The sequence below is a fragment of the Arachis ipaensis genome, chromosome B08 (assembly GCF_000816755.2).
Source record: "Arachis ipaensis cultivar K30076 chromosome B08, Araip1.1, whole genome shotgun sequence".
NCBI lineage: Eukaryota > Viridiplantae > Streptophyta > Magnoliopsida > Fabales > Fabaceae > Arachis > Arachis ipaensis.
The window spans coordinates 19,458,465-19,469,659 of record NC_029792.2 but is presented as its reverse complement, the minus strand read 5'-3'; the positions used below and the strand labels follow the sequence as shown (position 1 = coordinate 19,469,659).

General features: G+C 32.7%; 1 protein-coding gene and 1 long non-coding RNA gene across 2 annotated transcripts in view; one reads left to right on the top strand and one right to left on the bottom strand.

The window, feature by feature from the left end:
- Positions 320 to 11,195, top strand: part of LOC110265416 — a 23,271-nt gene continuing 12,395 nt past the window's right edge. Inside the window, exon 1 of the long non-coding RNA XR_002351567.1 lies at positions 320 to 427. This is a non-coding gene — a long non-coding RNA (uncharacterized LOC110265416). The remainder of the gene's footprint in view (positions 428 to 11,195) is intronic.
- LOC110265415 lies at positions 9,746 to 10,485 on the bottom strand. Its single transcript, XM_021108390.1, has 3 exons — positions 10,186 to 10,485; positions 9,983 to 10,105; positions 9,746 to 9,902 (listed from the first exon to the last, which is right to left on the bottom strand). Exons 1-3 carry the CDS (start codon positions 10,337 to 10,339, stop codon positions 9,844 to 9,846), a joined length of 336 nt encoding a protein of 111 aa, XP_020964049.1. The 5' UTR covers positions 10,340 to 10,485; the 3' UTR covers positions 9,746 to 9,843.

Here is an 11,195-nt window from a genome sequence, read left to right as displayed (position 1 = left end):
TAGTTCTTCCCTTGTTGCGGTAAGCGTGTTATTTTGGAAAGCCCTTTTAGTCAGTATTCTGTAATGCTTGGTTAAAGACTCTGAGGTTTGGTAACATAGGTTTGAGTTCTGATTGCTGCCGTTCTGGTCATCGGGTGTAGCGCGATTGTTGCCAGAACCACCGCCGGGACTACTGTTGCTTGATTTGGCCGTTCTTTCTTAGTTTTGGTAAGCGTTTTCGATATGAAAGCTCTTTCGGTTACTGTCCTGTTATCATACGCTGAGGTTTTGCGGCATTAATCGCTATAAGATTGAGTCTCGGTTATTGTATGTTTCAATTAGTGTTTCTATGGATATTGCGAAAGTGGCTGAGAGCTGAGGTTTTGATTACCGTCAGTTCGGGTTGAGGCGGAAAGGACTCTGTAAGACGTTTGGATTATGGAATTGCGTTTTGAGGTAGGTGCGCTTTCCAAAAACTATAGTTTATTATTGGAATTATTACATATGGGTACTGATGTGAGATATTGTGTATTTGGTGATTGTATCTGCCTTATGTATTAATTGATTGACTCGAATGACTATGGATGTTGGTTTGGCTGAATTATTCTGTGGCTTGTGAAATATAATGTTTGAAGTTGATTCTTTAAAGATTTGAAATGAGTTTAATCCATTGAGAAAATTTCTATAAAATCCGAGTCTTTATTGAAATGTTGTCTGGAAAATGATGAGTTAAAGACTTCTACTATTTTATTTGAATTAATAAAGAGGAAATTGTGATTTAGTCTTGCTTCTTAAGAAAGGCATTGTATCTCTTTCAGGAGAAAGTTATTTAGATGAAACTTGTGTTTTAAAGCTGTTTGGATGTGAAAAGGGTTTATGCCTTTGAATTTGACTTGGGGGTTTCAATTAAAGAAGTTTCAATGACTTTAAAAGAACCTGAAGGTCTATTGACAAGTTTCATTTTGAAATGTTTTGAGAAAGGTTTTAAGTACTCTTTGAATTCTGAATTCTTGCAAGACTAAAACAATTTTGAACAGTTGAAACGTTCTAGAATTTATCATGGGGGTTGAAGTTGGTTTTGCCTAAGTAAAAGAAACGGCTTTGAAAGAAGTAAATGATTACATGACTCGGTTTGGCCTAGATCCTATTTGCTTACTCAAATCAAAAAGCCAATGTTTTAATGATTTTAAATGAATTTGGCGAAATGAGTTATGTTATTCTCCCCTAAAGACTTGGGACTCTGCCGAGAAACTTTTGTTATGAAATCCCATTGTTGGATGGGTGATTTTGAATATCTCAAAGAGGCTTTTAACTTGCCATGATTATGGAAGTTTTGGAAAGAGGATGCCGAGAGTGGCATTGTTTTTAAAAGGGGAATTTACCTTGAGAAAAAGTGGCTTATGAGCCGAAATGATTTGAGAAATGAGATCTTTAAAGCAAATGCTGAAAAGAGTTGAAACTTGATTTCGAAGTGAAATGAATTGAGAAAATGATTTATGGCTTAAATGCCGGTTTCATGAACTTGATGATTTTGAATGTGGAAGTGCTGTTTTGTTGTGAGCCGGAATGGCTGTGTATGATTATACATATTGAATGGTTCTGGATTGAACTGTGAGCCGGAATGGCCTTGAATGATATGAGCATTGGCTGGTTCTGGATTGAACCGTGAGCCAAATGGCTGAGATGGATGTTGATCCATGATTGAGAATGAAAGCATTTATGCTGAGATAGGCATAAGACGGTTATTAATCACTAGTACGGTTTATCTTCACGTATCCTATTACAGTAATTCCCAAAAACCCTCTACTGAGAACCCTTTCGAGGATGATGTTCTCACCTACCCTACATTTTTCCCCTTTCAGGATATGGGCGCAGAAGTTACGAAGAGCTTATTTAATTGTTGTTGTGATGCCCTGTATCATTTTAGTTATGGTTTATTGTACCCTCGCCTTTATCTTGATATATTCTGTAAGAGGGATAGGAATTGTATTGGATTATGTTTGTAATATTATTTTTATATATATTTGTATATATATATGGATGTACTCTTTATGAGTTTTTGTAAGTTGTATGGTATTTATGGATGTATGATATCGGATGAAAGTATTTTTGGATCGGTATTGCGATTTAAAGTTTTAAACAGGCTCATATTTTAGTATTAAATAATATAAAAGTCGTCGTAATGTCCGAACTATCAGAGTCACGCAGCCGGAAGTGTGAGCTTTGGTAGTTAGGGTGTTACAACAGATTCAAGTTACTTAACAGGTTTCATACGATATAATTTAAAAGTTGATTATAATCATGGACGATTGGTAAGATGGCAATTATTTTTGTTACAATATCCAATAAAGATTGAATATATTAAGGGTGACAAAAATGTTATTGCAGATACATTAACAAGAGAATGGAGTTCGTTTACAACGCATTAGATCAAGAAATTCAAAAATATGAGCAAGAACTCGAAAAATGCAAGCATTGTCAGCAAATAAGGATACAGATCCAATCCCTCAAGAAGGCCATTGAGGCAATAAAATCAACACAATAAGCAAAACCATCAGAGTTCAGCCTGCTAAGCATGGTGGACAAATCAGGTGAAGAAAAAATTTCAAAAAATAAAATAATTGCTGAAATTATTAAAAAATCCACCCAAGATAAAAAATATTTTATAATTTATAATGGCCCCATGAAAGGAGTATATGATGCCTGGGAAAAAGCAGCACCATTTATACATCAATCAGGGATAATTCATAAAGGAGGGTTTTTAACACTGGAAGAGGCAAAGGAATCTTTCAGGGAATATGAAGCTCTTCACTCAGAGAAAACCCTAAAAAGAGCAGATAAAGCTCCAATTCAAACCCAGAGAACAGGGATAATAAGAAACATTCCTACAAGAGCTGAAATCAAGGAAAAGAAAAGGGTCTGTAGATCAAATCTCAGAGAAACCCTTAATATAGTCCTGAATTGGACTAAAGAAAAAAGGGCAATTTTGGGATATTATCCTATTGCCAAAGAACAACTAACAAAGCTGGTTATATTTCCAGATGCTTCCCCATCTGACACTTATCAGTTTTTTCAGTATGGATTAATTGATACAATTTTAATTTTTAATGATCTAAAAATTATTAGTGAGTTTCCTGCAGGATTCGTTGATGCAGTAAAGAGATTTAAAAATATGATTGACAATGTAAATCCAAGGGATATATCCCTAAAATTTACAAACAGTCAACCTATTTTTAATGAAGAAGAAGAATGCTTGGTTCCAGCACACCAAGTAATATTCATGTCCGTCTTCCCAGGAAATTTTCAACCAATTGATCAGATTCAAGATTTAACAATTTACAGTCATGAAGGAAGGCTAGCCAGCACATTAGCAAGGGTCTTTAAAAGAACTCAAAAAATAATGAAGGAATCTCACACAAGGATTAATTATAAAAGTAGAAATACTCTGCTTGTGTCCAGTAAGAGAAATGAAATTGAAGAAAGAGAGATGAGACTCCTAGTGGAATTTGAATCAGCATTCTACAACTTATCTGGACTTTTAGAAAAACTCCCTGAAGGGATAAAGAGGAATCTCTGCTATTTGATAAAAGACAGAGAAGACCACAAATGCCAGCTATGTGCCTCAGAAATATCTGAAGAAAGCAATAATGAAACGGAATCAACTCACATGATAAAGGAAGAAGACAATGCATCTGAAGGCCACATGATAAAAGAGGAAGACAGTGCATCTGAAGCATCTCTCAACATTATTGCATAATGACGTAAGCGCTTAGGTCATAGAGCACTAACAATGTAGCTGGTGCAAGATAATAAACAATGACGTAAGCAATGACGTCATAAGAAGGGTAAGGATGTGAATTGTCCATCAGACCCAACCATTATAAATAGATTGCTTAGGCAATTGTAAGATCATCAGACAATAGAAAGCAGAAGGCTAAGAGTACTCATATGCTAGGAGAGCAAGGAGGAAGCTGCCGAGGCGATTCTATAGTCTGAGGAAGAATTCCTTTAGGGAAAAATAGTTCTAAACTCCCCTCTGGAGTTAGTATCTACAATCTCCCCTCTGGAGATAAAAATACCTTATGTAAAATATACTAAATAAAGGAAATTTTTCTCCAGAAAGGTACATCTTCATCCTAGTCTTTCAATTATGAATTATTTAGAAAGTTTAGAATTAACAGAAGAATTTGATTATTATAGATTAACTACTTTATTAGATAATGAAAAATAGGCTATTCTAAAAACAGAATTAAATCTCAAATCAAATGAAAATTTTAATAAACAAAATCCTTTAAAAGAAGTTTTTAATAGAAAAAATATAATATACTATGGAAAAATTCAACTTGAAGCCCCTATAAAGATAAAATTCGCCAATGGAGAACTTGAAATAGCTTTGATAAATGATGAAGAATTGAGTAAATAGATTGAGAAAATTAAGGATCAACAAAAAAGATCCAAAATTGGATGGATTCATATTAGTACTATACAAGTCTTAATCAAATCTACGTATATGAAAGGAATTAATTCTCCAATAAGCCTAACAATCTTTGATAAAAGAATTACTGATGACCCAATAGATCAAATAATTGGAATTGTTCATGGAAACTTGGCAAACGTAAATGTTAAATTCAATGCCCATCTTGGATACGCTATACCTTTATCAACTGAAAATCTTGGGAGATCTATAAGTTTGGCTTATAAATTTCACAGAAAGAATCTAATGGAACAAGATGATGAACCATTTTCAATTACATATGCAATAAATTATGCTTTAACAAATAGCCATCATAGTATAATATTTAAAAACAGAGAAAGAATTTATGTCGATGAATTATTTCAGAAAATTATAAAAACAGAAATACCAAAATATAAAGTTATTGAAAACCCAGTTCTATTATTAAAAGAACCATCAGGAAAATTAGTTTCATCGAATTTTCAAATAAGAGAATCTAAAATTAATAACCCTTTGAGTTTATCTAAGTTAAAGATTAAAGAAGAAAATTCTGAAATAAAAGAATTAACAAAAAAAGGTCGAAAAATTAAATGAAACCCTAAACACTAAATTATGACAATAAATAAAGAAGAAATATATGTAACTTATCAAGACGAGAAACAAGAGCTCTTTGAAAGAGAAAATCGTTTGAATTATTTACAGTTTTCTGAAATAAATCAAAGAGCATTTGAAGCTCTAAAAATAATTTATGACAAGTTGAAAAGAGAAGTTGAAGAGCTAGAAAAATTAATAGAATCTCTAGAAAATAGTGATGAATCGATGATAGAGTTTGCAGAAATTCTAAAATAAATAATGAAGCATAAAAAGATTGAAAAACCAGAAAATAAAATAAAAAGAAAAAGGGCGGAAAAATTAAAAAGTAAAATAAAGGAGTATAAAAGGGAATTAAATAATCTTCAGATCGAAATTGATGACGTTGTAATAAAAATGATAGAAATAAGAATAAATATAAACAAGTTGGAATTAAACTTAAAAAATTTATAAATGCCTGGAAAACCATATTATGACTTAAAAGAATTAAAGCTGTTGAAAGAAAAAATGGAAAATGAAGTTGAAAAATTAAAAAGATATTTAGAAACAACAGAAAGTGTAGAAATAAAAGAAGTTTTTGAGGATTTGAGAAATTATATTAAAAAAAAAGACAAACAGATAAAAGATTTTATATACAATAATCCATGCAAAAAAGAATATTATAAACTAAAACAAGATTGAAAAACTATAAAAATAAAATCAGAATTATAAATATACATTAAGGACTAGTAATAAATAATCATACAAGAAAAATAGTAGAAATGGTCAATACTTTAGATTATAAATTTACAAATTATTTAAATAAAGCACCACCAATTGAATCTATACAAATTATAAACTTATTTGAAGTAAAATATGAAGAGTTAATAGAAATTTCGGAAAAGAAATTAAAAGAAAAGTCGACTTACAAAAATTGGTATCAGAGCCAAGTTAACGATTAAGGGTAACACTTTCTCTTTAAGCAACACTTTTAGTAATACGCTTTTAAATCAATAACAACCACAAAATAAAAAACGTCTTTACAAAAAGATGAAAATGGCATCTTTACCGTAGCATCCCTTAATTTCAATGTCATGGAAAAGCCTATAAAGTAGTACTACCACTATTTCACGTTTTGACGTGAAAGTGAAACATGCATGCACGCAACATGAGGCTATCGCATCTTATTTACCACGAAGATATTTGAACTCCTTTCATTTTTCATTTTTTTTGTGGGTGTGTCAAATTTTAAATAGAAATATGACTAAACTATCAGTTTTTAACAGAAAATAAAAGACTACCACATTAACAAATTTATCCGAAAAAAAAAAAAAGCAAGATCATACATATAAAAGATAATTTCCAGATGACAAATTTACCCGAACATTTGCTTTGTTAGTAGGCCTTTCTACATGGCCTATTGATGACAACCCCTATGTAGCTTTTATTTGGAGTTCAAATGATGACTGATTTTTTAAAAATATAGTTTTAATTATTAACACATAAATATTTATAAGTGAAGAGTTGGGACTACCACTTTTTGTTCTCACTCACATCCATTTTTAGATATATTTATTATACAAAAAACCATCTTTTATGAATACAAGACTCTTTTTACCTTTTTATGAATATATTTGTTAATATTCTAATTTTTGTTAGATAAAAATGATAATTTACGGTAGAAATATTCTAAATTTTTAATTATTAACTCAATTTTTTTAATTTAATAATTCAACAACATACTTTATCCCATATTTTTAAACATTAATAATTAACTAATAACAAAAAATAATAAATTCTGACGATCTTCTAGTATTATTCAAAATTTAAAGTTATAGACATCTGATAGCGGATGAATGATAGAAATGTTGGCCTTTAAACTAAAATAGTAAAGTTTAGATTCAAGTAGTATATATTACACAATACTTACTTACTAATAATACAAGTTAAGTTTGAATCAAAAGTTGAAAAAACATATTTTCAAACTTTAAACTAATCGGGCATCCTAGTTGCTAGGTTAGGTGCAGGACCTGCAACAAAGGGTCATAATGGGTAGTAAGAACTAAGAAGACAAAGATTGAGATGAGTTATTTGTGAATTGCTTTCCATTGAATCTTTTTACCAAGTGGAAATCTAAGCCTTATGAACATCTATTCTTAGCGTGTGAAACCAGCTAGCTAAAAATATCTAGAATAGTTATACGTTGTTCAAAGAATAATTCAAATTAATAATGAACATGTCTAGAATGTTTGAAAATTATCGAGCAGGTTTTTTGAGTTTATTAAAAAAAGGTTATCGACAAAGTAGATAAATTGATCGAAAATGCACGTTGGGTATAAAATTTTGTGATTGAAGCACTGATCAAAGTGAGTGGAAAGGCTAAATATTTAAAACAGTTGAAGATACTGTTACTCCATCATTTATATGGCAAAAATAGTTACACTTAGTTTTCTCACATATAAGGCATGTGATGAAATTAGTGGTAGAAAGAAGCTATAAATAGACAAAATTTAGAAAGAATAAAGGTTGGAATTCTTCTCTAGAAAAAACACTCTTGCAATTTCACATTTCCAAAGACTTTTTAATCTTACTCATAGTTTATTTTTTCTGTAGGGTTCTTTCCATTGTTTTACATTCTCTTTAATCTTCTTGCAAATTTATTTTTTCTACAATGCTTTCTTTTCTTTATTTTCCTTTATGTTTATGAATTATGTAACACCATCACTACCAGAATGTCACGTTTTCGGCTGTGCCACTCTGATAGCAAGAAGTATTATGACGACTTCATATACTTATAATAAATAGGAGCCTTTGACTCAAACCGTAGCGCTGTTTTCTTTGAAAAGTCGGAAAAATACTTTATCTCGAAAACAAACAAGCATATACATATATACAAAAGTTCTTACATAAATAGCTTATGAATATAATATATATACAAAACATATAATTCCTATCCCTCTTACAAAATATAATAATGATGGCGAGTGATAAATAAATATTAACTAAAACAATAACATCGGATAAACAAAATGTAATAAAACTCTTCGTGAGCCTCGTCATCTGTCTCCTAAAAAGATAAAGCTGTATGGGGTGAGAACCTAACCACACGGTCTCACCACAGAGTTTTTAGAATTGTCATAAGAAGATATTTAATAAGAAAATCTTTTTTAAACTCAGTGATTATCGTTGTCCTATGAATCCTTTGAAAACCGATGATTTAACCATAAAAAAATTCAAAACCCTTTTAAAAGAAATCAGTTAATTATCTAGAAATCCAAATTCACTTTTCAGGTAAAAGAATCTTAAAAGTTTCCAAACAGTATGAATGACCAACCTGTTCCAAACATAGGTTCATTAAGTCTATGCTAAACCAGCTTGATATTTCATACTTTACTAAACCACAACATAACCCAAACATGGCCTTCGGCCCACCTCATGATCAACCACGGCCCTAGATCTAAACAATCCAAACAACAGTCAATTCACCACAATCCAACCAAGTTTCAGTCACAAACACAAGTAGGAAAGTTCAAGCACAATCAAGCAATTACATCAAGTAGAGCAATTAGCAATTAAACATAATTATTCACATAGGCAAACCAAGTACAATATGCACACTCAAACAATGTCACATAGATGCATATGATGAATGCCTGTCTTATGGCTGATGAGTCTCATCTGCCGGTTATCAAGCCAACCCGACAAGTCCGGTTTGCTAAATCCTTGGACTGTCCCCCGATGCGCATCCCAATGAGTCTATGCATAGCTTTTTTTCTCATATGTATATAAAATCGCTCAATGGGGTACCATTTCCGGGAATTTATAAGTGCCCGACCACCCTTACGTCGAAGGGTCAACAGTATCAAGTCTCAACCTGGAGCAAGTGGTGGCAAGCCACTGCGTCTACCCAGGGAAACTCGTGTCTCAAATAATTCAAATAAATAAGCCATATGAATATTTCAATCATAATTCATCAATATACATATCATCCACAATATCATCGTTATTCATCAATTTATATCACATTTCTAAATTCATTCAGCAATCATACTCTAACCATTCCTCATCATCCTTCATTCAAATTCAATCATCGTCATCCATCCTCCCATTCCGTTCATCAACAATCTCAGTTCAAAACATAATTCATTCTTTTCTAAATAAATCAAACTTAAAACGTATAATTTTTAAAACTAAATCTTTTTAAATAATTACCTCAAACGAACCTTCCGATTTTTTTATAAAATTTCGGCAGCATCTCCTCTAAAACTTGGACTCTGCCACTCTTTTCGGGTCCCATCCAAACATTCCTCAAACCCTTCTCAACCATTTCCAAATCTCAATTATTTTTCAAAATTCAACCAGTTCCGATATCAAATTATTTTTAAATCGAACTAATTCAAATAATAAATCTTTTTTTTTAAATCAAACCAGCTCAAATATTCTATCATTTATAAAATCAAACTAACTCAAAATCAAACCACTTCCAGAATCAATTTATTTTCATATCTCAAATCATTTCCAAAGTTGATTTATTTACATTACCAAATTAACTCCAAAACCAAGAAAAACTACTTTTCATAATAATCAAGTAAATAACTTTTCAAACCAATTTCTTATCAACAACCAATAATTCAGTCTAGCTAACAACCACATCCACAAGACAACATAATCCAGAAGTATATTTTTTTGCATCAATATCTATTTATAACAACTCGATCTGTAATATAAAATAAATTTTAAGAAAAACCCCTACCTCGAAAAGTTGAACCCATAAACTTGATGCGTCACAAGAACATTTTCTCTCATCCCGAAATCAATTACAGCTTCAACCACAGGTCTGTTCACTTCCGCAATAGCAGAAACGGCTTTAATCGCAACAGGCAATCCCGATAACTCAATCCTAAAACATAAATATTGCGGAGATCTTAATAACATATAACAAAAAACTAACAGCGAGGGTTCGAAATAAAATATACTTACGATAATAGTAAAACGGACCAGCTGCAATCCCGAACTGACCCGGCGGCAGCTCCGACAGCGGCCAGAAATTCCGGTGGTCCACTGGCAACCTTAATTTTGATATGAAATCATCAGAACTCAACCCTACAATACCTATATCTTAGAGCCTCGAATAACCTATATTGGAATATTGATTTCAAAAGTTCTGGAAATAAAACGCTTACCAAGAAGGCAAAGGCTCGGCAGTGGCTTCCGGTAGCCAGAACGGCAACGGCTTCTGGCAGCCAGAACGGTGGCGGTTTGCGATAGTGACACGACTCTGGCGGTGAGACAGTGGTGGAAGGTGTCTCCTTTTCCCTTCGTGTTCTGACCCTTCATTCATAGTTCAGTTCGGCGATGGAGCAGATCCACGGCATTGATGGAAGCACGGCGGTGACGAGCTCCCTCAACGGCGGTGCAACAGATCTGACGGCGACGGAATCCTCGGTAGCGTCTTCTCTCTTCTCGCAAGCGTTCTCCCTTGGTGCGACTGCGTGGCAAGGCTGGGCGCGATGATGGTGCAGGAAATGATGAAGACAATGGAATTTGTGACGGCGACGCGACGGTGATGGCAGCGGGGCTTCCCTCTTCTCCTCTTCCCTTGCTCGTGTCCTCATCTCTCTCTTCGGCTAAGCTTTCCCGCGTGGCTCCCTCTCTCCTTCGATGGTGACACGATGACGCGGCGGCAGTGATGCCCGTCAGCGCCGTCTTCCTCTCGTCCCTCTTCCCCCTTTCTCCTTCTTCCTCGACGCTCTCTGCTCTCTGTTCTTCCCTTTACTTTTTTTTCTCTTTCTTTCTTCGGTTGGTGGGGTATGAAGGGGGGCAGTTTGCATTGGCGTCTAGGGTTTGGGGAAATTAGGGTTAGGTTTATGTTTTGGAGATTTAGGGTTTTGGTAAAAATTAGGTATAAGGATAGTTTGGTAATTTTAATAAAATTAAGGGTAATAGAGTAATTGAAAGCTAATTTTGAATCCAATAGTAATATCTATAAAATTATCATTTAATTATTGATTTACAATTTATTTTCAACTCAATACTCTAATTCAATAATTGGAGATAATCTGATTAATTTCTTTTAAATTATAAAATAGAGCTAAAAATCTAATTATTCAAATTAAAGCATATAAGATACTCATTATTTTTAAATTACTAAAACTTTAAATCATAAATAAAAAAAATATCCAATTGGTATAAA